Source organism: Carassius gibelio, chromosome A17 (assembly GCF_023724105.1).
Source record: "Carassius gibelio isolate Cgi1373 ecotype wild population from Czech Republic chromosome A17, carGib1.2-hapl.c, whole genome shotgun sequence".
Lineage (NCBI taxonomy): Eukaryota > Metazoa > Chordata > Actinopteri > Cypriniformes > Cyprinidae > Carassius > Carassius gibelio.
In genome coordinates, this window is record NC_068387.1 from 2,964,459 (window position 1) to 2,992,419 (window position 27,961).

The following is a 27,961-nucleotide window of genomic DNA, read 5'->3' on the forward strand; positions in this document are numbered from 1 at the left end:
TAATATAGGGATGCAAACTATTTTCTATATTTAGTTTTTTTCAAATTTGTCAAATATAGGCTAAATAATTTACTTAACGAATATAATTTATGACGGAATGTGACAAGACAACAAATATGTTGCCATTTTGTGTTTTTGACATATTAGGCATTTAAATAAGAGTGTGTGGAATTACAATTTGCAAGTAGTAAAAAAAAAAAATAATTCTAATTCTTTTACTCCTCTTCTTTTTCTTTATTCCATTAAATTTATTTAAATCCATTATTCTTATTACTGTAGTGAGGTAAATTTGTTCACTTCATTTCTTACTAAAGTTGACAGGTCTCTAGGAGAAACCACACAGAAAGAAGTCTCAAATACTCGACCCTTTGCAAAGACCCACCACCCTTTTCACACAGTGAAACATATATTGCAGAGCAAAGAGGACATTGACAATACGCCGACAGACAAGACAGAGCAGGTTACTTCTGGTAAGAAACAAAGTCTAGGGTAAAATGTTTTGTGGCACTTCAATGTGTCATTACAGATCACTGTAGAGCCTCAGTTCAAGCGACACATGAACCAATCATTTCTTTCTCTTTTTCTAGTTCTAGCACAACATAAAAATTAATGGACTTCATAAAGGAATCTTTCAACAGTGTAAATATGTCAAGACACACCATTTTTCAAGTTAAAGTCCACCAACATAAATCTATTATCCTGACTGGTTTGTTTGTTGGACAAAATGGCAGATTATGTGATGAGATTGGCCAGATCGCCTGTCAATCAAACTCCCGGTGAAGGATCAATTTCACAAATTTTTTTTTTTGCACTAAAAATCTTCTATCTGCACTATTTGTTCACTTTACTGGTTTGTACTCTATCTGCCATGTGCCTTGCGCTGCTTTATTTTACTTTATTTTTATTATATGTCTTTTTTTCATTCCCTTATATTATATTTTATATTTGATCTAGATTTTTAGGCTCTACTGTTAATGTTATCTGTATACACTGGGGGTCTGAGAGTAATGCAATTTCGATTCTCTGTATTTATGTACTGTACATGTAGAAGAATTGACAATAAATTGACAATAACTCTCAGTTGAGTGAATAACTCTCAGTTGCAAGAGCAGAATCCAAATCTTCAGTACTTATCCTGCTTGATCTGTCCGCTGCTTTTGACACAGTTAACCACCAGATCCTCCTATCAACCCTACTTGCAAATGGCATCTTAGGAACCACACTTCAATGGTTTGAGTCTTACCTATCAGATAGGTCCTTCAAAGTATCTTGGAAAGGTGAGGTGTCCAAGTCTCAACATCTAACTACTGGGGTGCCTCAGGGCTCAGTTCTTGGACCACTTCTCTTCTCTGTCTACATGGCATCATTAGGTTCTGTCTCTCAGAAACATGGCTTTTCATACCACTGCTATGCTGATGACACTCAACTCTACCTCTCATTCCATCCTGATGATCCGACGGTAGCTATTCGCATCTCAGCTTGTCTAACAGACATTTCTTCCTGGATGATGGACCATCACCTTTAACTCAACCTTTCCAAGACAGAACTGCTTGTGATTCCAGCAAAACCATCGTTCCATCACAATTTCACAAGTTAGGCACATCAACCATAACTCCTTCAAAAAGAGCTAGAAGCCTTGGAGTAATGATTGATGATCAGCTGACTTTCTTAGACCACATTGCTAAAACTGTCCGGTCCTGCAGATTTGCTTTATTCAACATCAAGAAGATCAAGCCCTTTCTTTCGGAACATGCTGCACAACTCCTTGATCAAGCTCTTGCTCTGTTCAGGCTGGACTATTGCTATGCTCTCTTGGGAGGTCTTCCAACCAATTCTATCAAACCTTTACAATTAATTCAGAAAGCGGCAGCAAGATAAATTTTTAATGAGCCAAAAATAATACACATCACACCTCTGTTCATCAATTTGCACTGGCTTCCAATAGCTGCTCGCATACAATTCAAGGCATTGATGTTTGCCTACAAAACTACCACTGGCTCTGCACCCATTTACCTAAATTTGTTACTTCAGACTTATGTGCCCTCTAGAAGCTTGCGTTCTGCAAGTGAACGTCGCTTGATTGTGCCATCCCAAAGAAGCACAAAGTCACTTTTAAATTAAATGTTCCTTTCTGGTGGAATGAACTCCCCAACTCAATCCGAGCAGCTGAGTCCTTAGCCATCTTCAAGAATCGGCTTAAAACACATCTGTTCCATCTTTATTTGACCCTCTAACTTTAACACTCACTATTATAATTCTATTCTTTAAAAAATCTAACTACCTTTCTAATCTTTTTGTATTCTATTTTCTTTTAATTTATTATGCAATTGTATATGTACCTGTATGTGTAAAGACCTCTTTAGCTTGCTTGCACTGTTCTTTTATTCTATCTGTTTTCTTTTTATTTATTATATTATTTAAAATGCTACTTGTACTGTGTTAACCTAACTGAGACTTGTTATAGCACTTATATATCATTGCTCTTTTTATTGTTTTTGATTGTTTCCACTGTCTTCATTTGTAAGTCGCTTTGGATAAAAGCATCTGCTAAATGAATAAATGTAAATGTAAATGTAAAGCAAACTTGACTTGACTTGACTTGAACATACACCAAAAATATGTGCCACTTTCACATCTCTTTTACAGCTAAAAATGCATTTGTTAGAGATGATGCATTTTACATTACCTCAATTGTTTTTCTTTTTTTTCGCAAAAAAAAAAAAAAAAAAAACTGTCAACAGATGAGCTAATATTAGTAATGCATATTAATTCCATCTAATTATTTTCACAATATTTAAGTGTGCTAATGTCATTAGCTTAGTTTCATGTTAGCAATAGAATGCTGGTCAAGTGCAAACTGTGCAGTGATTGGCTGGCTGTTAATGAAGCTGTGCCTGTGAAGAGCAAAATCAGTTCCTAATAAGGTTCTAATTCAATTAAAGCTGTCGACAATTGTTCATGCAGTCAGCTCATTAGGTTTTGAGACAAAGCCAATATCTTAGGTAAAAAAATGAAGCACAGAAATCAGGGTTAATGCCATTACTTGTGGGAGTTTGATAGTTAATTAGACTAGAAAGGCTCTGTCAGGTTTGATTTCAGAGCGTTGTCCTGCCATGTGCAGCTGGCTGAGTTGTCTGAAGTGGATGAGACATGTCTGAGACAAATCTCATGCCTACTCCCTGATTTAGCAGACATCCACAGATGACCAGAACTGACTCACCAAACCTGAAACAATTGGCAGGCAACAATGCTGTCCCATAAATCAAGTGACATGGATGCTTCAGGTCTAGATATACAAGAATGACTGTAATAATATACATAATAAACATTTTCTCAACAATATTGATTTTTTGATAATGACATTGGCTAGTTAGTTTAGTAGTTCCCTTAAACCATATAACAATGCAAATATCAAATCATTGTACACATGATAATGGGATTATTTGTAAATAATAAGAAGAATGATTATTATTACAACATGTGATTTATAACAAAGCACACAGAGTCATACTACCAGAATTTCCTTTTGAAATTAAAAATATTTACATTTACATTTTGATAATATTTTTATTTTAATATAATTGTTTAAGTATAATCTTTGTGTTGAAATTATACTTTTTAGCCTTGCATTTTTTTTTTATAAATGATTGAGAATATGAATTCTACATTTACTGTGATAGAGCTGAAAAATTGTATGGGCATGTTAGGATTAGTAGCAATTAATAATTTAAGAAACAATTTATTGTTCAAATTAATTAATGAAGAACAAATAATGTATTCTCCTAAATCAGTTTCCTTAAAGTTTTGTAAAGTTTTGCAACAATCGGACTGTTGGTAATATTTGAGGGCTTTGGTGCACTTCAAAGCTCACCTTCAGTAGCCTCTGTGTGTGTCGATGAACTGAGCAGCTCTGTTTTGAGACGGCTGTTTTTAGCCTGACACTGAAGGTCACAGCAAAATCATCCAACTGCACCTCAAATTACGGTGACCTTCTTCCAAATATGCCTAACTGCCAAATTACCTCCCCTACCCCTCTGGAGGCTGAAATACTTACTTCACATTCAGCTCTGGTTTTGTTTCTAAAGCCAAAAATAAAACATTCTGGTGCCAGATTAACCTTTTAAGGCCTACTTTATCATATTTGATATGCTAATTTCTAAGGCCTAAATAATCCACATGAATAATTACATCTGAAAAATGTATTGTGCATAATCTACTCCATGCCTTTTGTCGCCTGATTGATAGTTAATCCTTTTTGTTGTTTTTTTTGCAAGTAAATCGTTTTTTTGTTTAATTTAGATTACGCTTCATGTAAATCTTTACTGATTTTCAAAAAGTCAACTTTGAGACTTTTTGTAGAAAAATCTCAAATCATCAAATCTGATCATCAGTCTTTTGAGAACCTTTGTTTGTTCATCTCTCAATCATCACTGCATTATATATTTTGATCATTTAAATATCATCTTACTAAGACATATTATTGGAGATATAGAGGGATAACATATTTAAACTACCAGGCAAAGTTTTTTAAAACATTAATATTCTTAATGTTTTCTTAAAGAATTTGCTTCTGCTGACCAAGCCTGCGTTTATTTAATCAGAAACAAAAAAGTAACATTGTGAAATATTTTAACTGCTTTGTATTTGAATATATTTTCAAATGTAATTTATTTCTGTGATAAGTAACCTGTATTTTCAGCATCATTACTCCAGTCTTAAGTGACACATGATCTTCAGAAATCATTCTAATATTCTTTCGTGGATTTATTCAACTCACCTATTTCTTGAATTTGCTCCTCATCCTCTTGCACATCTTCCTCCACTTCATCCTCATCTTCATCATCCTCCCCTTCTCTTTCTTCTTCTTCTTCCTCATCTTCCTCCACCACGTCCTCTTCTTCCTGCTCCACCTCTTCCTCTTCTCCATTTATCACTTCTACCTCTTCCTCTTCATATTGGTCCTCATTGTCTGTATATTCCTCCTCCGCTTCCTCTTCTTTTTCCTCTTCCTCCTCCTCCTCCTCTTCCTCATCTTTTTCATCCATCTCCTCAATCTTGTTTGTATTATAGCATTTCTCCATTGACTGCTGGTCTACGACTGTTAGAAACACCTTCCTCTTGGGCGAGGGCTCCAGGGCATGACTCTCCAGGGGTTTTTTCTTCTTGGCGACAGGACAGCCGTACACACTGGACATGGAGAGATAAGAAAAAGGCAATTAACAAGCTGGCTTGTGATTTGCTGGGCTTTAACACAGTCCATTGTCCTCAAGACCAGGCTACATCATTTACGCCGCACAGGCTGAAGGAGTTGCGAATTGGGACAAATACAGCAGACTGCATGCCAAATCATTTATGGGTTACACTAGTGAAACAATCAATAGACCTTACTCAAGGTAGACGCCATTTTTAATTTGCAGTGAATGACAACAAGACCATAAGTCATATAAGTGTCATTTACGAGTCAATAATTTGATTTGGGGTCTGCTAGAACGCATTTAACATGATTTGTAATAAATACATTATTTTTCCTCATGCTGCAGAATCTTTTTTTTTTACCTTAAATGTTGTAATTCCTGTATCTTTAAATCCCAACTTTACAAAAACCCCAGTCTGCTCTGATTGGTCAGCTGTTGTGATTGGTCAAGAGCTAGTATTGGAAATGTAAAGCCCCTTAACATAAGTTTCAGCTCAGAGGCTTAATTGAGCAGCTGTAAACATTTTAATCTACTGCATATAGAGTCAGTATTGGAAGTACATACAGCAAACATGATCCTAGTGGCCTTACAGCCACAAATCACAAATGCCCTGGAAACTTTAATAGTCAAGTACTCTTTCTCTCTCTCTCTCTCTCTCTCTCTCTCACACACACAAACACACACACACAAAAACCTTGCAGCTGTGAGATTAAGAGGTGATTAATTGCATTTTATACCTCCAGCTAATATATATTTGATAGATCCTCTCAGCAGCAGGAGCAGGTGTATTGATCCAGTGTTCAGACCATCAGACATAAGTCCTTTTCATTTGACCCAAGGAGAGTGAGTAAAAAACAATTTCCTTTAAAGGTATAATTATCCTAAAAAATGAAAGTCCTGTCATTACTTATTCAACCTCATGTTGTTCCAAACCTGTATGAGTTGCTTTCTTCTGCTGAACACAAAAGAAAATATTTTGAAGAATGTTGGATGTTAATTTTTCAGGCAGTCTGTCCATTTTCCTATTTATATATGTATCTGTCCATCCATCCATCCATCCATCTATAAATCATCTTTCTCTCCATCCATCTAGTGGGAGTGAATAACCAGTGCTCTCTTCCACCCTCAATAGCAAGACTGAAGTGAGACTCTTGAGCAAGACACCGGACCCCCCACTGCTCCCTGGCCACCGCAGCAGTATGTCTGTCCACTGTGTTCACAACATGTGTGTGTGTGTGTCCACTACTGTGTGGGTGTGCACTTGGATGGGATAAATCTAGAGCACAAATTATGAGTATGTGTCACTATACTTGGCCACACGTCACTTTACTTCACTTCACTTCACTTCATCAGTCATATTTCTACCTATCCATCCATGAATCATCCATACCTCCATTCATAATTGTCCCATCTATTCATCAATCAATAATCTTTCAATCCATCTATCCATCATCAGTCAAATTTCTATTGATGCATTCAACATATATCCATCATCCATCCATCAATCCATCCATCCATTCATCTATCCATTCATCCATCTATCATCTTTCCATTTACCCATTTGTTCATCCATCTATCAGTCAGTCATCCTTCAATTCATACATCCATCAATCATCATCAGTCATTTTTCTATCCATCCATCCATCCATCGATCATCTTTCTTTCTATCAATCCATCAATCATCTTTCTATCCATCCATGCATCATATTTCTATCCATCAATCTTCCATTAATCAGTCATCTTTCTACCTCTCCATACATTAATCATCTATCCACCCATCCACCAGTCTATCCATCCATCCATCCATCCATCCATCATCTTTCTATGCATCCATCCACCCAATCAACTTTCTATCCTCCATCAATCATCTTTCCACCCATCCATGCATTATATTTATATCCATCATCTTTCCATCCATCAGTCATCTTTCCACCCATCCACCAGTCTATCCATCCATCACCTTTCTATTTATCCATCTATATGTCTACATATCTATGTACTGTATCTATAAGTCCATCCATAAAAAAACCTCTTCCAAAGCACCACCAATTCCACCACATGTATCTTGTCTCCCTACCACAGAAAGATGCACATTTCACCCAGCCTCGTCACACTGCCATGCAGCACAGCTCAGGTGCAGATTAACCAGTGTCCATCTGTCAGGTCTCTAGATGATTGGCAGGTTCAATCTCTCTAGAATGTAAGTTTGTTGGGCTGACCCTTCCAACAGGGCACTATTTAATCTGGGAGACCACGACTGGAAACTCATTGTAGGGCTGACAACACACAAGGCACCCTGGCTCTCCAGGGATGACTCCTCTGTGTCATCAATAATGCTTGTGACCAAACATCGCAAAAGCACATTAAAATGCCACTCATCCTGTCCGATGGCTTTCCAAATAAATCAGGCGCTGTTTCTCACAGGCCTGGTGTGAGCGGTCAGGCAGACAGCAATAGGGAAAGGTGGTGGCAGAGTGTGCTAGTGGTGTGACGGGTTATAACCTGTCTGTCTTATCACATTCATGTCAGTCATATAAGGGGGAATTTAGTCCTTGCTGCACACGCGGCCTTCAAAGATGCATTGAACGGTCTGAAAACTAAACGGACAAAGTTATAATGAATGTTGCATCAAGGTATTCATGATTTCTAACAAATGCAGTCAATGCAGTGGGATGACATGTGAGAAGGACAGAATCCTGTTTTATTTCTTATTACACGGCTGTCAGGAATACTTGACTCAATTCAATCCCATCATTCTGTGCTCAAATATGTAAGGCAAAATGTACAGTCAGCTGGTTACTATAGCAAAACAAACTCTGCTATGTTGCATCGACATCCTAAACACACTGTTGTTGTGAGAGTGAGATACATTGTAAGGACATGTTTTTGAGAATAAAAGTGCAAATGGTACTCACATAAAATTATTCTAGTCTATTCAAGTATGATACAGTCTTATAGTACAAAATTCAGGAAACGTCAACTTGTACATTTTATTTTAATATCAACAGCTTCTTATTGGGTAGAACTATATATTTTGTTCTCTCAAACAACCAGAGTTGGGTGAAGTTTTTGTCTGAGTCAACCCCTAATGATGATGTATAGTTTGTAGGGGTGTGAATCTTCAGATAGAAAGAGAATCTTTTCAATTCAATTGGTATAAAACTTTGTCTGTTGCACTAAAAAACAAGGTTTTTAATCAATTAAAAATCTGTTCAAAGATAGTAGGTCAGCCGCTTGAGAAGCTTTATGATTCATCCTAATATAAGAACATGCTTAGGCTGGCTAACAATATAGCCTCTAATCCTATGCATTTACTGCATAAAGACTTTGAACTATTACCGTCACAACGGAGGTATAGAGTTCCCAAATTTAACAAAGTGAAGCTGAAAAATTATTTTGTGCACCAGGCAGTCCTTGCACTGAACAAAAACACCTAATCAGAGATCAAGAGTATTGGGACGGTGTTGCAGATGTATAAATGTTGTATGAAATGTATAATTGAACTGCTGGAGTGAATGTCAATGTAGAATGTATGTTACATGTTGTAGTAAACATAAATACTGCTATGCAATAAAAATTTCAGACACAGTCTGACAATAAAGTATAAAGTAAAGTAAAGTAAATTCACAATTCGATTCAGGAACAATTTTTAAAATTCAATGATTCATTTTGATTCAGTGCAATTCACAACAAGATTTGATTCAGTTTGATTAATTATTCTAAGTCAATCTAAAAATTCAAATTTTAAGTAAATTCATAGACTTGTGTACAGTAAAAGATCATAATGTGGCTTGGGTAAGAAAAAGACAAGTAAAGATTGTTTATTGCACCAAGCAACCTGAAAATAAGCACATTAAAGGGTTAGTTCATCCAAAAATGAAAATGTTCAAAAAAAAAAAAATTCAACAAATTATCTTATGTCACATGGGCTACTTTAATTATGTTTTTCTTAACTTTCTGGACACGGACAGTATACCGTACACACAGTTTAAATGGAGGGACTGAGAGCTCTCGGACTAAATCTAAAATATCTTAAACTGTGTTCTGAAGATGAACGGAGGAGGTCTTAACGATTTGGAACGACATGAGTGAGTTATTAATTACATAATTTTCATTTTTGGATGAACTAACCCTTTAAATGCGTACATAAGGCTCTTTGAAATATAATAAGAGAATACAATGTGCATTATTCTACAACACACAGTTTAGTTTTTTAGTGGTGTAACATTTCAGTCATTTTCTCAGCGCAGTGATTACACCTTTAAGACTCCTTTGATTGATTCGCTGCTGAAGGGAAAGCTCCAAATGGAGATCACACAATATATAATAGTGAAAAGAGACACAGCGAGAACTGTACCTGAAGGACTCTAACTAACAAAGAGCTTCCTAAAGTCATATGCTTAGTAATTAAGCGCAGCTGGTCATTGGCATTACGTGCATAGCTCTGCGTGTCTGATGTGATGAGAATGGAGACAGGACATTAGAATGAGAGATTTGTGAAATGCGTGCATGTTCTGACTGCTGGTATAAAAGCATCTCTCGCTGTGCCACTACACTGCGATCTATATGCTCGAGCGGCAAGACTGCCGTCGCCATGGTGATCTCCGGCTCAAATCCAAGTGGGATTTGCCATCTTGGCAGGCAGACAACGAGGAAGCCAGCAGGAGTGATTGAAATACTGGAGGATGGAGAGAGGCAGAGAGGTACAGAGAACCATAACATTAGGTCTAACAAAACTCTGCTACAAAATGACTCAAACACAAAAGCCACAAGGAAGAGAAAGCTTTCTTGTACTGAGCATACATATCAGTGCTTCTCTACCATTAAAAAGGCTTTCAGAGAATGGTTAAGGTCAATGAAGGTTCTTTCAGCAACCAACCTGTCCGAATGCATCTAAAATCACTCTATCATACTTTCTTTGAACCGCAGCACATTGGCTATTCACAAAAAAAAAATAAAAAAAAATAAAAAAAAAATATATATCTGCATAAAGACTGCATAGAAAAGCTGAGGTTTTCAAAGAAAACTGAATTCTATTTAGTCTCATTTGGGTATCAGCTCTGGAAAACGGTTGCAACTGCACACTGGAAACATCTTTTGTGGTGTAATACATCAGTGTACATGTGGCCCCCAAAACCATTGTTAAAACACTTGTATTTATATTATGTGAGCACCAAGAGCGTTCATAACATGCGGTCCAATTTGAATCCACAAGGACTGCACAACAATCTCTTTTCAAAAGTGATTCACAGATCCCAATCAAACATTTTAAAATGTGATTATTTTTAAACATTTATTTTATTTATTATATATATATTTTTTTTTTTTTCATTAATCACGGTTTTTATTTATTTAAATCATGACAGCTTGCTTAATAGTCATGGCATGTTAATGGTTATGACAATATATTTGCTGCTGCTGCATAATACCATGACCGATTTAGACTGGTGGTGCTGGCGGAGACGGAGGGTTTCAGAGGAAATGTCGCACTGCAACCGAAATATCTGCTCACGGCAAACACTGAACAAGAATATTTAAATGTAGAATCTGCTGAGCCAAATCAACGTGTTCCTTGTAGTATATGACTTGATTGCTAGCAGATTGTATGTAAAGGACCTATCAGCTTGTGCTATTTAGAGTTTCATGACTGACCCAGATATTTAAATAAACACCAGCTCATGACAATTCTGCTCACTGGCCTTTCTAATTAAATTAACTGCTTATTTCGTACTCATTTTTAGCAATGATAATATTATATGTAAGTAAAAGTGTATTATTTAAAAGTATGCAGTCAAATTTGATACAAGTGGATTTATTTGCATTTATTTCCACATACACAAGGTGTAGGTGCCTCATGGCTGCTCAAAAAAAAAAAAAAAAAAAAAAAAAAAAAAAAATATATATATATATATATATATATATATATATATATATATATATATATATATATATATATATATATATATATATATTTGATCAAATAATTTCAGACTTGATGAGCAAAAGAGACTTCTTTCAGAAAACATAAAATAATAACAATGATGTGTCCAAACTTTTGACCCAGGTAAAAATATATTAAAACATTTTTACATTTTTAAGGTTAGGAGTCATGTTTGTTTCAAGTGCTGTTTATCGGGGGCCTCCAAATATACAGAACCAGTCCTGATCACTCTTTTAATTTTATTGTGTTTAAAATTATTTAATCCCAATGGATGGAAATTTCATAAACAAAAACAAATCTTAAATAGTTATAAATATTAACTATGGTTCATGAACCCCAGGAGTTCATCATTTGAAGAAAATCCATTAATATTGTGAAATATTATTACAATTAAAAATAATGGTTTTCTATTTTACTGTACATTATAATATAATTTATTTTCAGCATCATTCCTCCAGTCTTCAGTATCACATGATTTTCAGAAATCATTCTGATATGATGATTTATTATCAATGTTACAAACAGTTCTGCTACTTAAAATTGATTTTATAACCTGTGATACTTTTTTCAGGATTGTTTGATGATTAAAAAGTTGCCTAAACCTTTTATAACAATAAAAGTCTTTGCTATTTCTTTTTATTAATTTAATACATCCTTGCTGAATATTACTTTTGATTCTTTTCTGTATTTTTGATCAAATAAATGCAGGCTTGACGAGCATATGAGACTTCTTTCAAAAATATAAAAAAAATAGCATTGTGTCCTAACTTTTGAGAGGTACTGTATGTACATATTAATCACAGTTTATGTAAGGTCATCTCTTTTTTGTTTGTTGAAGATTTTATTATAGCCACATTATTATTATTATTATTATTATTATTATTATTATTATTAATAATAATAATAATAATAATAATAATAATAATATGCAGGAATTTGTTCTGTAATTTATTCACAGTTCCTGAAAACTACTTGAGTAAATTAATATTATATTACCCATTTATTCAGTATCGACTACAGATATTAATATGGATAATTTGATATTATGTATTGCATCTTAAATATGCAAGTTAGCCATATATTTTAACCATATTCATACTTTTTACCAGAATGAATGTAATAGTTTCCACAACATTCATGCATTATTCATTCATTCATTCATTAAGAAATCTTACCAATTTCATTTATGTATGACTGACAAATACGCATCGCATTAAGTTTACAAGCTTGTCTGTGTTAAAACTGTGTATTTCTTAATGGATGGAAATGTTATATGCAACATACATATGATGAAGCTCACTAGTTTTTTTTTTTTTTTAAAAAGAGCTAACACCAAAAGCGCAGAAAAACCTGGAATATACAACTACTATGAAGAATAGAAAGGTACAACGTGGCCTTCCCTTGAAAGTATGGAATATTTTGGCTTCATGTGAAGTGGACCCCCTTTACAGATATCTGACAATAGCACTTGATTAGACACCGCACACTGTCTATTGTTAGTAGACCTCCCTATGCAATTTGGGTTCCTCCATGCAGTCATTCAATCATATTAAGCCTCCATTAAATATGTAAATGTGGTTTGCAGTGGTGGGCTGTGATAGCACAGGAGGGTCTGTGAGTGATTAATGTACCTCAGTGCTGCTTGACTAGCTCTATTGATAGAGTGCTAAGACTGAGGGCTTGGGTGGCCATGAGCCAGCTCGTCAGTCCCAGCTTTCATTTGGAAGACCAGTCTCTCTTTTTCACTCTTATTCTGTCTTTCTGTCCCAGCTAGAAAGGTCCAGCGCCCAGCTATCATACCAGTTTGTCCGTCTGTCCACCTGAAATCCAGCCCTGCCAGCCTGGCCGCGTGCCAATGCTTTTAGCAATGCTATCTGTCAAGGTATGAATAATACAACCCTGAAACCGTCCGCGGAATCCAAATGAGGAGGAAAATGCTCCACTTCAGCTCCCCGACATGATTGAGCCAAGAAAATACAATTATTTCAGTCCATCTGCAGCAATGGAAATGAATGTATTCATGCTCTTTAGGAGAAAAGAGCAGTGATTGAATGAAGAGGGAAATAACAAAAAAGCAATACCTACAATTAAATAACAGGTCAAAAAGAATGACCTGCAATAAAACAACCACTAATGGTCATCAGAAAAACAATTAGCCAATAGACTTAAACTCAAACATCCCACATGAGCACCCAGAAAACAGGGCACATGCTGGGCCAAGGCACGGACTTTAATTCAGGGCTATTATAATTAACAAGCAAACAAATTAATATATAAGAAAAAAAGAAAACAGTTATACTTATGTTAACATAAAAAAAAAACATTTAGTTAAAAAAAAAAAAACAATTAGTTTAACTAAAATAACTAAAAACTGAAACTGAAAAAAGGTAAAATATATATAAACATTAAAAACAATAAAATAATAATAAAAAACACAACAAAACTACCAACACTTTAACAAAACTGTAAATGAAAGCTGAAAGTATAAATATAAACAATTATTTGAAATATTAATAAAAGCTAAAACTAAAACCATAAAAATTGTTAATTGAAATTGAAATAAAGGAGATAAAATGTATATTATTTCAGCTAGTTGCCAATTAAAAAATGGTTATAATATTCAATTAGTAAAACTTGATATACTAAAATAATAAAAAAATATAATAAAAAAGGGAAAACATATAGAGATATTAAACAAATAAAAAAATAACACAAACAATTTACTAAAATTTTAACAAAATTATAATGAAAATTATAATGAACTACCATTAACTGAAATTATAAGAAAAAGAAAGCTATAATATCTATAATGAAAAGCTATAATGAGTTTTAATTTCACAAATGGCAAGTATAACACCTGAAATAGTATGTTCTTGTAAAATGCACTCCAATAAACTTTGTTTACAAAAAAAAAATAAAAAATAAATAAATAAATAAATAAATAAGTTAAGGTTAATGGTCAGGTTCAGGGTTAGTACATTGTTATTACCCTATTAATGTAATAAGTTATAAAATTGCTTATTCACTATTTACATTGTTCTGAAAAGTTCTTTGCATACCATGGTGCTTTCTTGGTGGTACATGTCCAAAACACACGGTACTACCATTGCATTAAGTCCAAATATTAATTGCGACTGTTATACAGGATAAATGACCTTTCCAACAACAGTCAATACCTCGACCAATACAATCTGCACAGAAAGCTGTGTGTGCATAAGAAAGCTGATTTCTCCCACCCATATCTGCCTTACATCATTACAACAGCAACAGAGTATTTATGCAGTTATTCAGCTACGCACATTATTCAGCCCTAATCTGGTTTTGCTCTGCGTATCCATTTCACCAGCGCATTGCTGGCACACACTATATAAGCAATATCAATAATCTATTTACTGTTCCCATAATTACTTTGCGTTCAGGCAGTTCGGTTGAATATCAATCCATCATTGGCTAGTTTACGTACGAACAGCAGATGAACCATAAATGACAGTATAGTGGGATATTTGTAATATGGGGTGACACTCCGTTATTCAAAAAGCCACGGCTACATGAAAGATGTAAATGTAAAGATGTGATTGGTTTTGGTTTGGTAATAAAACACTAGGGCTCAGTTACAAAGCCTAGGGTGCTGCTCTGTTGTCTACATACACTGCTACCTTAAGGCATCAGCTCAAGTGCACTGGAACCTGAAATCGGTTCTAAAAGTACTCTTTTTAGTAAAAGTTTTTAATTTTTTTAATTTTATTTTTTTTGCATTGCATTGCATTGCATTGTTGCATCATCTTCCAAACATAAGGAAATGGCGTCATTATGAGTAATAGACAGATATATCAAGAAGGAAGAATTCACATCTTACTGCCCATGATGCCTTAATATGCTGTCTAGGTAGACATCTGTCTAGGGTTTGGAACAGCGCTTATATAAAGCAAAAAGGAGCCTGTAAAGTCGACTCTCAGCTGTCTGATAGAATGCCTAAAAAAAGAGGCAGGCTGTAAACTGTAGCTTCCTCATTAGCTCCAGCATCTTATTAACAAATAATTACAGTCGTGCTTTGTTTTTACCTCTCCCCACATTAGTTATTCAGCTTCCACAGATTTGCTCATGATTCTTTTATGGAGCATCTTGTGCAACCCAGACACTAAATGTCAGTCAAAACATTGATGTCACACGCTGCTGTAGCTATTTGCATGTGTGTGAGTGCATTAGCGCGAGGTCTCCATCAACGCTGAATAATGTGTGTCAGTCTTGTGTGTTGGTGTGTTGTCATCTTGCCGCATCTTCATCAAACAGTCCAGACAGAAGATTTGTGATTTCTGTCATTTCAACTGCTCAGTTCAAACCCTAAACCTAATCCCAATCCAATCCCTGTCCTTCTTCCATCAAAAATATAATTTATCAAGGTCACATTTCAACCCTCCCAAAATAGTGTGTCTGTCTATATTCTTTGTTTCTGCATTGTGACATTATGTTCATGACATTTAGGCAAACAAATTAATAAATTAATAATAATAATAATAAAATCAAATAAAAATACATACAGTTTTATTGCTTTATGGTACCAATGCAATGTTACAATGTTACAATGTAAGATTACAATGTTAATGTAAATATTTTAATAAGTGTGATACTATGTTTTAACTCTATTGCAGTATATATATATATATATATATATATATATATATATATATATATATATATAATGGTCATGACAATTAAGCAGTTTTCTCCTTCAAATACGTTTTTTTTTTAAACATAATGCATATTTTTTATAATTACTTCTATTTTTCAGTGTTTTAAACAGTAATTTTTACTATATTGTAGTAAAAAACTATTCATTTTTGCTTTACAGTAGCAATGCAATTTTACAATGCACAAAAGCTTATAATATATATATATATATATATATATATATATATATATATATATATATATATATATATATATATATATATAAAATCAAAATTTAATATTGTCTATTGATTTCAGCATGAAATATTACCTGGACACATTTCATGAAATTCACCCATAAGCTGTGTTGCTTCTACAGAATATACTTGCAGATGTGAATCTAGAAGGAAAGCAAACCATTTTACACACAATTACTGGAGACTTTTGTGTCGCCATGGTTACACAGCACCTGTATAATTGCATCTGTCTGATCTCATGAGGTACATGAGGTGGGTTTTGGGGTCGGGCCAGGCAGGAGGGTGTGACTAATCTCCCTCATGATGAGATGACTACCTGTTCCTGTCAGCACCCCCACCTCTCAGTTTAGATCGGTTCCTCGTTCATCTTCTCACGGAGCCAAAGGTCTGCTAGACGAGCCGTTTGTCTGCAGGCTCCTGTAATTCCACAGCCCCCTCAGACGGCTGCGCTGATGCCTGCTACAAGAGCGAAGCCGTGTCAGTCATTCAGCCGCGAGTAAACTGAGTGCGGGGGAACAGAAACGAGTAATCTTGAATCTGAGTAGGCGGTCTGAGAGTTTAGATCACTGCAAGCTTTTGTCAAATGTGTGTTACGGGTTTTAATGGCTCATTTTATAGCTGCTTGCCACCAGTGGAAGTATGGCACAAATGTCTAAGATATGAAATGTTAAACGTTAAAGGGGATCATTGTGTCGGTTGGTGCTCCCAAGTGAAGTCTAGTTCAGGAACGAACAACAGATTAACATGAAATCTTCGTTTTTGACAATCCCTTGAGGTAATAGTGTCACTGCTTTTAGTTAGCTACTCTCCAACAAAAAGACCTAAATCATAAATGCATAAGCAATACAGTATTAGGCTAATAACAATATTATTTTGGAGACTGGAATATTAGCCTACAAGTGGCTACTTCAATTAATAAGTTTGTGTGTGTGTAAGTTTTTATATTGGCCATAAAACAGAGGCGAATGGATTAATGGAGGGTGCGCACATTCAGTGAGTATGTGACTGAAGTCACGGATGAGGAGCACATTGTACACAAGCTTAAGCAAAGTGTCAAAAGGACTAATTAACATATTAATGATCCCACCTTAGCACTGCAGCTCCCGTTGGATAGTCAAAACACTTTGATAAGCATGCAAATGAGAAGCCACCAGCTCAAGAAGAAATTATCTGAAGCGTGAAAGAGAAAGATAGAGGAACAGAGAGAGAGAGAGAGAGAGAGAGAGAGAGAGAGAGAGAGAGAGAGAGAGAGAGGCTGATAGTAATGATTGAACCGTTGTTTTGTTTATCTTTAATTATCTGCTTTAAGCTGCTGGTGAAGGTGACATCAAAGAGAGGGAGCTGGTGCACAGTAATGCAATCTTCACCTACATCTTTCCCTACCTTTCATTCCCAGGCTTTCTTCTCCAAAATGCCAATCAATACAGCACAGAACCAGCTGTCCATCAAATGTCCAGTGACCATCAAACCAGCTGTCAGATGCTGAAGTCAGGTGTGATTCAGACAAGGGTCACTGAAGATCAGTTATGAAAATCCTGTTGATTCTTTACCTTTTCCTATAATTAAGAAATTTAGACACTAAAACTAAGAAAAGCTAAAAGTGAAAATATATTTTATTTATACAATGAAAGCTCTCTGCCATTATTTGTTGCATGCAGGTTTCCCGAATGTTTTTTAGTTACATTTTTAGGCCAAACATATAAAGCTGTCAGACAAAAATCCATCAACAGATGTCCATTCAGAGATGGAGACTGTTTGCTGGCCGTGTTTGCATTTGGCACAAAGACACAAATGCTCTTCTTAAAATGCTGGACAAGTATGTCATCCTTCCAGCTGGTAAATTATGAGCTTGAAAAGCATTTTGGACTATAAACATGTAAATAGGACTGAAATGCACAGAAATATGCTTACTAAAAAGTCCTTGTGAAATGTAATTTGTATCACTTAAAATTTATTTACTTGGAGAAACACACATTTACTGTATGAAATCATGAAATGCATCAGTATTTTATGAGCTCGTATTAATTGAGAAAATTAATGTTGGTCAATGTAATATTTCATAAACAAAACTTAAATTTGCTATAATAGAAAAGTCAAATTTTTACTTAAAATAATAATAATAATACAAAATTTAGCCAATGTTTAATGTAGTTTACTTAAAATAATTAAGGTCAGCTTTGAAAGTCTTTAATGATTATTGCAATGTAAAATATGCATTCTGTTCTCAATTAGGTACTAACAACAACCAAAAAAACTACACCATAAAAATGAACGAAACCCACAATAAAACTCTCTTTTAGACAAACTGAAATTAACAGATTTAAACAGGAAACCATGATTTTCGAGTAGCTTGATATAAAAATTCTATTTTTTTAATTTGCATTTAATGCATTTATGATTTGACAGATACATTTATACAAACCAACACACTGTAATTCAGTTCAGCTCAATTTAATTCAGTTGTATCAGTTCATGCATTCCCTGGGAATCAAACCCATGACCTTAGTCTCGCTAAAATCACCAAAGCTCAATTCACTTGAACTATGACAACCAGAACAAATGAACTGGTTAAAGAATTCAGAGTGTTCACAGTATAAAGAACAAAGTCATCCGAGTCATTTTGAAAGCATGTCTGCAAGAATGTCCTGGTCCAAATACTGAGGTTGAACCAGATTGTTTTTAGGATGCCAAGTGTGTGAAGAAGTTCTGATCCTATAAAAAAAAAACCACTCATGATTTATTGCAAAAAGATGCTGTCGACCTCAAGCCTTGTTTAGCTCTATAAACAAATAATAGTAGGCAATATGCACCCAGTATATTTGTTAATGTTAATGTATGATAACTAGAGGTGTAGAGTTCTCACACCATTTTGGGAAAATGCTGTAGAGTGTCACATTAGTCTAGAACGACCTTCAGGTTTGGAAGTGTGTATTGGAAATCGTTGTATTACTTGGCTCTGACAGAAATTAGCCATATGTCATTGTACAGACAAATAGTTGCAGCTTAGCAAAGTGACACTATATTATCATCACCCAAATGGATTTGACAGATGGAAGGAAAACGGCAGAACAGGAAAGCGTGATCACAACACTGCTTATTGGCAGCTATTATCCAGGTAAAGACCTCTTTGCCAGCCTGTGGGTTTATGTCTGTGTGTGTGTGTGTGTGTGTGTGTGATTCAATCTGTAAAAACACTGACCTGAACAGCTCTTGTATGGCTGGCTCCAGGGGAACTGTGAAGGAGCACAGAGAGAGAGAGACAGAAGACAGAGGATGTGGGAGGTCAGTTGAAAGGGCAGAGGAAGATTAGATTACCCCTCAAATAAAAGACCAGTCTGACCGTATCGCCACATTACATCTGTGTGTTATGTGTAAGTGATGGAAGGAGAATACCTTTTGAGCATGTGCGATGGTGCTTCTCATCTGCTACATCCACCTCCATCTGCAGAGAGCCACAAAAACAATACAAGTTTTTAATAAACACTTTTATTTGTAACATAAACCTATATTTATGACTGTTAAATGTTTTTATTTTAAAATACTAAAACGAATAGTTCTCCCAGAAATGAAAATTGCATCAGAAATGTAGCATTGCATCAGTGTCTCAGCACTGGATGCTCTGCGGTGAATGGGTGCCGTCAGAATGAGAGTCCCAACAGCTGATTAAAACATCACAATAATCCACAAATAATCCACAGCACTCCAGTCCAACAATTAACATCTTGTGACTTGAAAAGGTATGTGTTTGTACGAAACAAATTCAATAAGGTCGAACTTTTTTTAACTAAATTTTAACTTCAAACCATCAATTCCTGCCAAAATGTGAGTCCTCAGTCCATAATAATGTTTCCTCAAGTGAAAAAGTCTATTTGTTGTCTCTAACATCAATATCCACTCACACATTTATTTAGAGCTGTTTTAGACTGTTCTCGGCTTGTAAACGGTGCTTGATCTGTGCAGATTTCTATCTTAATTCAGACAAGACTGTTTCACTGGAGGAAGTGTTATTATGGATTACTTTGAAGTTAAAATTAAAATGTAAAATGCACACAAGACAATAACTGATGGACTGGAATGGTGTGGATTATTGTGATGTTTGGACTCTCATTCTGACGGCACCCATTCACTGTGCACATAGTGATGCAATGCTACATTTCTCCAAATCTGATGAAGAAACAAACTCATCTACATCCGAGATGGTCTGAGGGTACAGATTTTTTCTAAACATTTAAATTTGTGAGTGGACCATTCCTATAAAACGGGATACTCATGTCAATTTATTTAGCATTCCTTTTTTTGGTGAATGTGCAAAATTTCAGATTCAGTAGTTGCTGTATATAAATAACTACAAGAATAACAAAGCCCAGTAAATGGTAAAACTATTTACAAACCAGAGAATTTATGATTATGATAATACATTCTAATAAAATTATACTAAATACCAGTCTTCAACATCAAGAAGCAGAATGGACTATTTTTGTACATGTAAAATAATGGAAGCCTGAACTGTTCCATTTACAAATGGCTTACATTAAAGTAAGGTGGATAGCTTGATGTGCAAAATAAGTCATTTCAAATTTGTCTTCCTAAAAATTGTAACAGTGCTTTGCCCCAAAACATTGATCTGGGGGGTATTCCAGAAAGCAGGTTATGTGATGTACCCGGGTATGTTTAAGTGTAAGTAAGCGGATAACCTCAACTTTCGGTTCCAAATACGGAGGTCACTTTTCAGGGTATGTTATAAAGTTACACTCTCTCTGAACTTAACCTGCTCCGGAGCAGTATCTGTTCCAGGGACAGTTCACTTCAGCGAGCCTTCGGTGGGCGTGACAGATACCGCACAAGATTATAATATATATATATATATATATATGTGTGTGTGTGTGTGTATACCGTATTTTTCGGACTATAAGTCACACCTGAGTGAGTATAAGTCGCATCAGTCCAAAAATACGTCATGACGAGGAAAAAAACATATATGTCGCACTGAACTATAAGTCGCATTTATTTAGAACCAAGAACCAAGAGAAAACATTACCGTCTCCAGCCGCGAGAGGGCGCTCTGTGTTTGTGTGGCTGGAGACGGTAATGTTTTCTATTGGTTCATTTCTCTCGGTTCATGTCAAATTAATTTTGATAAATAAGTCGCACCTGACTATATGTATTTGATATGTTAATGAGGAAGCACTAATATAAGTAATAAATAAGGCAATATATTATTCTAATATGATTATTTCTTTTATTGGCATATATAAGAGTTATCTGTATAAAATATAAAACATTATGACAAGGTAATGTTTAACTTATACATATTTATTTACTTATTTTATTTATTACATTTTCTATTATCTCACAAATGGATCAGCATTTTCTATAATGTGTAAATTCTAAATCAAAATACATATCTGATATGACTTTATATATAATTAGCATAAAACAAACAATGTAATTCACACTCTCAAGGATACAATTTTAAATGAAAAAAAAAAAAAAAAATGCACAGTCATCAATAAGGTGGCGATATGCACTAAGCATATAAACAACTAATGAACAAAAGAAGAAAGAAACAGCTTGGCGCGCTTTTTCTTAGCGTCTGTTTCTATAGTGACTCGTCGATTCATCGCTCTGTTGAGAATGTCTTGAGTCTTAATCAGGAACATACTCTGAGTTGAATTAACTTACTCCTGGACACATTTTTGGAACAACATACCTCGAGTAAGCAAGGTTTGGGGTTAATTAACAGAGAGTTCAGGGTTTAGTTCACGGTAAGTTAACCCTGCTTTCTGAATACACACCTGTTTGTATGCAGATAAGCTCAAAACAGCAGCATTGGCTCAACCAATGGCATGAGTGAAGGGCGGGACTATCTGTTTGTCCAACCAATGGCAGATGAGGGACATGTTCAAGTCTGCTAGTAGCAGAAAATCCACAGTTAACTGTGACAGAAAAAAAAGTCAGATGTGTGAAGTGGTACCTGATGTAATTGCCGGTTTAATTGCTCTTTGGTTCAGACCTCTGTTTGCCCCACGGCCCTCTCTGTTAGACGACTGATAAGAGGTAACTACACCTCCTCCAATTTCATTTTCTGAAACATGAAAAAAAGATATAAACCTGTAACTATAGACATAAATAAGCTTGCAAATCACATTTACACTGGGAAGCATGCAGCGGCGTAGCAGTTTTAATATCTTCCACACATACATTTCTCACTCTCAGCTTCAAGTTAACCAAAATCAATGGTGAAATGTGACTTTTCTTTAGCTCGTTAGCTTTATTTCCCCATTCCATCTAGAATACGACAGATTCAGCTAATTCTGCCTTCGCCAGTTCTGTTTAAAGGAGGAATAAACCGCAGTTGAGACAGAGGAACTGCTTTTATTTCACATTCATTCTGCTTTTCCAGTCAAAATGATTATAGACCACATGTTCACAAATCACACACAGTTTCTGTCTTATGTTACATTTTCAATACCAGCAGGGATAGGCACATTAAATACACCTTCTTCATTGTGTTTGCTGCAAAACATGTCATTTGCCAGGTTGTGGAGCAGACAATATTATACTGACAGAGAAAATATTTTGAGGGAAGATGAGGAACTCAAACAGCTCTTGTCTGCTTGGCTGTGTGAAGATAGAAACTTGTGTGGTTGAAACTGGAGCAGGTACAAACAAATTTGGAGCAGTGGCGTTTGATTTTTTCGAGCCTCTGTTGTGCGGCTACATTCAGAGACACTAATTAAAACCAGTGAAGCAGGCGCTAACAAATGATGTGTTAGTGGTGCTGCCGTGGAGTGTGGTGGGACAATGAAGGGCCCCTCCGGGAGCCTGATAGCACGCTTAATATCAGAGCTGCAGGGCTCTCCGCCAGTGCTCCTCTGTCAAAGCTCTCTAAAAACACACACACACACACAGGATTTTATCTGAAAGAAATTAAGCTCTTGATTTAAATACATTTTTTTTTTCAAATAAAATAATTCATTACAGAAATCACATTTTTATTAAGATTTTATATTATTTGATCTACTGTATAATACAGTACAAATGGTAGTATTGTGAAATATTATTACAATTTAAAATAACTGTTTTTTACTATAATATATTTTAAGATGTAATCTATTCCTGTGATGTGCAGCTGAATTTTCAGCATCATTACTCCAGTCTTCAATATCACATTATCCTTCAGAAATCATTCTAATATTTTGCTCAAGAAACATTTCTGATTATTGTTAATGTTTAAAACAGCTGTGTTGCTTCATATTTTTGTGGAAACTGTGATACAATTTTCAGGATTTTATGATAAATGGAAAGTTTAAAAGAACACCATTTATTTGAAATCAAGCATTTAGTGTCACTTTTGATCATCTGAAAACACCCTTTAAAAAAACTGAATAAAACTAAACAATAAATAATAAACAAATTAGTCAAAAAAATAAATAAAATAAAATAAAACAATTCATATTAATAAGAAATCATGTTCCTCAATCATTTTGGCCTTATAATCGATTTTTTTCAAACCTAAACTGAGAGAATAACTGCACAATTTCTATGTTAAAAAACAAATGCCTTTAGGGATTCCAATTAGAATTTGTCTGAGCATTTTAAAATGAGATAATGAGACAAATGGCATTTAGCCCAGTGAGGTGTGGGGTCCACTAACTAATCCAAAGATTTGGCTAATGGGAAAATATCATTTGAGATCCATAGAATGCAAAAATTTTTGACCAGTTTCAGAATCAGGTTGATATCCATTTTAAGTAAACAAACCAGTAAAATGAATGTCTTTGAACTGGAAAAAAAGGGGTAGAAACAGTACTGCAGTTCTAGTGCTGATCAAGGAAACCAATGTCCTCTTAATCCAAAAGTTCCTAATTGGAATGAAGAAACATGATCAATTAACAACAGCAAAGATGAACTGGCCATAAAGACTTCACAGCAGACCACCAGCAAACACCAACACAACTGACAAATTAAGAGGAGATGATTATCTGTCAATAAGCTTTGGTTTTTGCTTATTATATTGCTTCAGAAGGCTTGAAACATACTGAGCTGATACCAGTATGTTGCTTTTTTGGAGCTTGACATCCATGGTCCCCTATCACTATGTGAATACAGTCTGAATATCTGCCAAACTTTGCCATTCCGGTTGGAATGACATGAGGGTAAATGTCAGAATTTCAGATGAGCTGTACAACTGTGAGCCCAAATTTGTTTCCCAAATTACAAATGCACTAAAACTATGCACTGTGTACTCTACTGTATTAAAAGATTATTTTGCGACTGTTAAGTGCATGAAGTGTCCAACATTTTACACTTTTTTTTTCTTCAGTTAAAGAAGTGCATATTTGACGTGCTTTTCTTTATGTGCTTACATTATTTCATGGATAATCAAGTAAACTTATGTTGCTTCAGTCCAGTAAGTGAAATATTAAAATATTACTAAAAATTAAACAGCACAAATTATGCCTTCTGACACATTCAGAGCCCAAATCCTTGCATGTTTTCACTCCCTCGTTCAAGTGTCCTAATACAGTGTTGGACAGCAATAGTATAAAATAATGGAAGCCACATAAACATGCCAAACTGCTGGCTAGAACTTGTTTTTTGTTTCATAATTTTTTTCTGTGATTATTTTGTGTACAGTATATGTCTTATTTAGACTGTCTGACCTGTTCATAACTGAACACGTTGATCACAACCGAATGAACAAAGACACACACACGATAACAAGCACACAGAGAAAGCACACATTTTATTCAGCAGTAAAATATTTAATGAAACTGCATTTGAGGGGTCTTATTTGTGAAGTCATCTGAGGTTCTTTGATGTGAACATGTGAGGAATAACACGTGAACAGGCTGTGTAGAGGTTGTCTTAATTAGAAGCTGGTTTTGAATATTATTTTGGGAATCCCTTTGCTGGAATGCATCTTAGGTTTGATTTTCGTCTAAAGTCCTAAAACAATGATTTAAATAGGATTCCCACAGTCATCACAGCTTGGAAAGTTCAGAGAATTTTAAAATGATGCATTCCAAACTTGGAAATGAACGAAATCTTAAAAATGTAATTTTGCAAAAATGCAAAAAATAAATAAATAAAATAAATCACACACACACACACACACAAAGAAAAAAGTTGCCAATCTCCATCGCAATTGCATCACATCCTGTTCTTGCAAATTGTTCCTAAATAGCATATATTATCAGCCACCTCAGCCAATCTTGTTCTGGATGTAAAGTACTATTAGTACTTTTTTTAAAAGACTGTACTGTGGTACTTTTCCCGAGAGCAGCGACGCATGTGCCATGCAATCTATAGGAGCCGTCATTCACTCACAGAGCAATTACCCAAACACTCACAATCGGCTGCACAATGCCGGGACGGCTGGAAAACTCAGGTGAAAGATGCCAGGCAGCAATCAGTGGGAGAGAGCGAGGCCATTTTCTTTCATTTGGCATCAAACGGCAGCACCAGGCCCTTAATTACACGCCAAGTGTCAGGCCAGGCAGCTGAATGCCTTATTATTCTGCTGAGCTGCATTCGATTCAGTTTTGTTCTGATAATCCTCAGAGAAAAGAGCAAAGGAGGCTTGAACCATAACAAAGAGAGAGTCATAACAGAGAGAGAGAGGCTTGACTGCGGTGAGGGTGATTTATGTATGCTAGTGAAACACACAGAGGGTCCGTCATACTCCCCTGAAATCAGCTCACGCTCAAACACAAAACCGGATCAGATGTAGAAGCCTCATACTGCTGTTATTTACTGCATTTCCTCAGCTACCATGGTAAAATACTTTTGGAAGGAATAGCTGCTAAGAACGTGAAACATAATATCAAGATTGTCCCAATTTTATATTCTATGAAAAAAAAAAAAAAACATTTATTTAAGTTGTGGTAACAGGTCCCCTGAATTTCTTCATAGATTTTAATTAAATTCGAGACAATCCTGATATAATGTTCCATGTTCTTAGCAGCTGTTCCTTCCAAAAGTTATTTACCATGATAGCTGAGGAAATGCAGTAACTAACATATGCATTATACATCTTGTTCAATATTAATCAGATGTACAGTATATTTGAGTTTAATGTCTTTAAATATAATATAAGATGGAAAAAAATATTCAAAAGCCTTTAGTGTCACGATCACCAGCTGGAGTGTCCTTGATAACTTCCCATAATCCTTTGCCTGGACTCATCAGCACTTATTGTTTGCACCTGTGTCTCGTTAACCCTGTCTGCTCAACCCATATGAGCCTGGTTCAGTTTGTCACTCATGGCGAAGACTTGCATGTGTTAAGTACAGCTTTTCTAAGCAATTATTTCTTGTTGTACTGTGTCTTGGTTTATTCTTTGTTTGTATTTCTATTTATTGTTTGGACTGTTTTGCTGTTATATGGCATTTGCTTGTGTTTAGATCATGATTGTGGATTATTCTTTGAATAAACACTGCATTTGTATCTTCAGCCTTCATGTCTCATGTTCATGGCAGTTCATGGCATTTAGTGAAAGACATTCAGGGGTGAAAATCATACAGTATATGATCCTTGCCTGAATAATTTCAAAGACAAAAGCAAACATCCAAAGATTTTCCATAGTTCACATTTATGTAGGTGCTAAATGAGCAGACATTTAGAGGCTGCTGCTACAGTGGCCTGAGTTTCCACAGACAGAGTTCATATCCCGCTGGCATCCTGCACATGTGGCTGACTCCATTAAACAGGCATTATTTAATGATTGGGATGTCATTGTAATGACAGCAATAATAATCCCTTGCGAAAGGAAACATATTTCCTTATCTATTAATGATCCATTTATTAAGTTATGTTACATTTATACATTAATGTAATTTTATTTTCAGTAATGCACTTCATTAAATATATATGCACATGTGTTAAATTATGCTACTGTGTGTATAAATATGTCTAAACATGTATGTACTATCACTCTCAAAAAAAGAAAAAAGCTGTCACTTTTGTACCTTATTTACCCCTAAAGGGTGCATAAGGGCCTTAAAGGTACATATTAGAACTTAAAGAGTACATATTAGTATCTAAATGGTACATAATACTACATCTTTAAATGGATACTGCTGGAGTGACATCTTTTGTATAGTTCTAGTTTGTATAGTGAGAGTATGTTTATATGCAATAGACGTACATTTATATTGGGATATACAGTATCTCCATATATCTTTATGTACATATATCATGAGCTGAACTCAAATATCTAAGAGTTTATCTATGTACACAAAAGGCCAGTTTCTCTCAAATATTGTTCACAAATCTGTCTAAATCTGTGTTAGTGAGCACTTCTGCTTTGCCGAGATAATCCAGCCACCTCATAGGTGTGGCATGTCAAGATGCTGATTTAAAAACTGGGATATTTTCAGCTTCCAGGAATTGTCTACACATCCTTGCAACCTGGGGCCATGCATTATCATGCTTCAGCATGAAGTGATGGTCGTGGATGGTTGGCACAACAATGGGCCTTAGAATCTCATCACAGTATCTCTGCATTCAAAATGGCATTAAAAAAATGCAAAAAAATGTGTTGAGCATAACATACGCCTGCCCATACCATAACCCCAAAGCCACCATGGGCCACTCGATCCACAGCACTGACATCAGCAAACCGCTCACCCAAACGACGCCATACACACTGTCAGCCATCTGCCCTGTACAGTGAAAACTGTGATTCATCCGTGAAGAGAACACCTCTACAAAGTGTCATACGCCATCGAATGTGAGCATTTGCCCACTCAAGTCAATTACAACAATGAACTGCAGTCAGGTCGAGACGAGATTGTTGCAGCCGCTGTCCGGGTTGCTGGTCTCAGATGATCTTGGAGGTGAAGATGCTGGATGTGGAGGTCCTGGGCTGATGTGGTTACAAGTGGTCTGCGGTT

General features: G+C 35.4%; 1 protein-coding gene across 4 annotated transcripts in view; it reads right to left on the reverse strand.

Annotated features, from left to right (window-relative positions):
* LOC128031376 (myelin transcription factor 1-like protein) overlaps positions 1 to 27,961 on the reverse strand; it is a 149,183-nt gene that overhangs the window by 67,399 nt on the left and 53,823 nt on the right. For 3 of the 4 annotated variants that reach the window (XR_008188083.1, XM_052619593.1, XM_052619594.1), the window contains 4 exons: positions 22,036 to 22,146; positions 19,455 to 19,503; positions 19,261 to 19,294; positions 4,778 to 5,187 (listed from right to left, as the gene is read on the reverse strand). Coding sequence is in view for 3 of the 4 variants with exons in the window: in XM_052619593.1 (XP_052475553.1) it covers positions 4,778 to 5,187; positions 19,261 to 19,294; positions 19,455 to 19,503 (493 nt within the window). In the remaining variant the exon portion in view is untranslated. Of the gene's footprint in view, positions 1 to 4,777; positions 5,188 to 19,260; positions 19,295 to 19,454; positions 19,504 to 21,856; positions 21,941 to 22,035; positions 22,147 to 27,961 lie in introns of those variants that run through there. The other variant, XM_052619595.1, reaches the window with a different exon arrangement.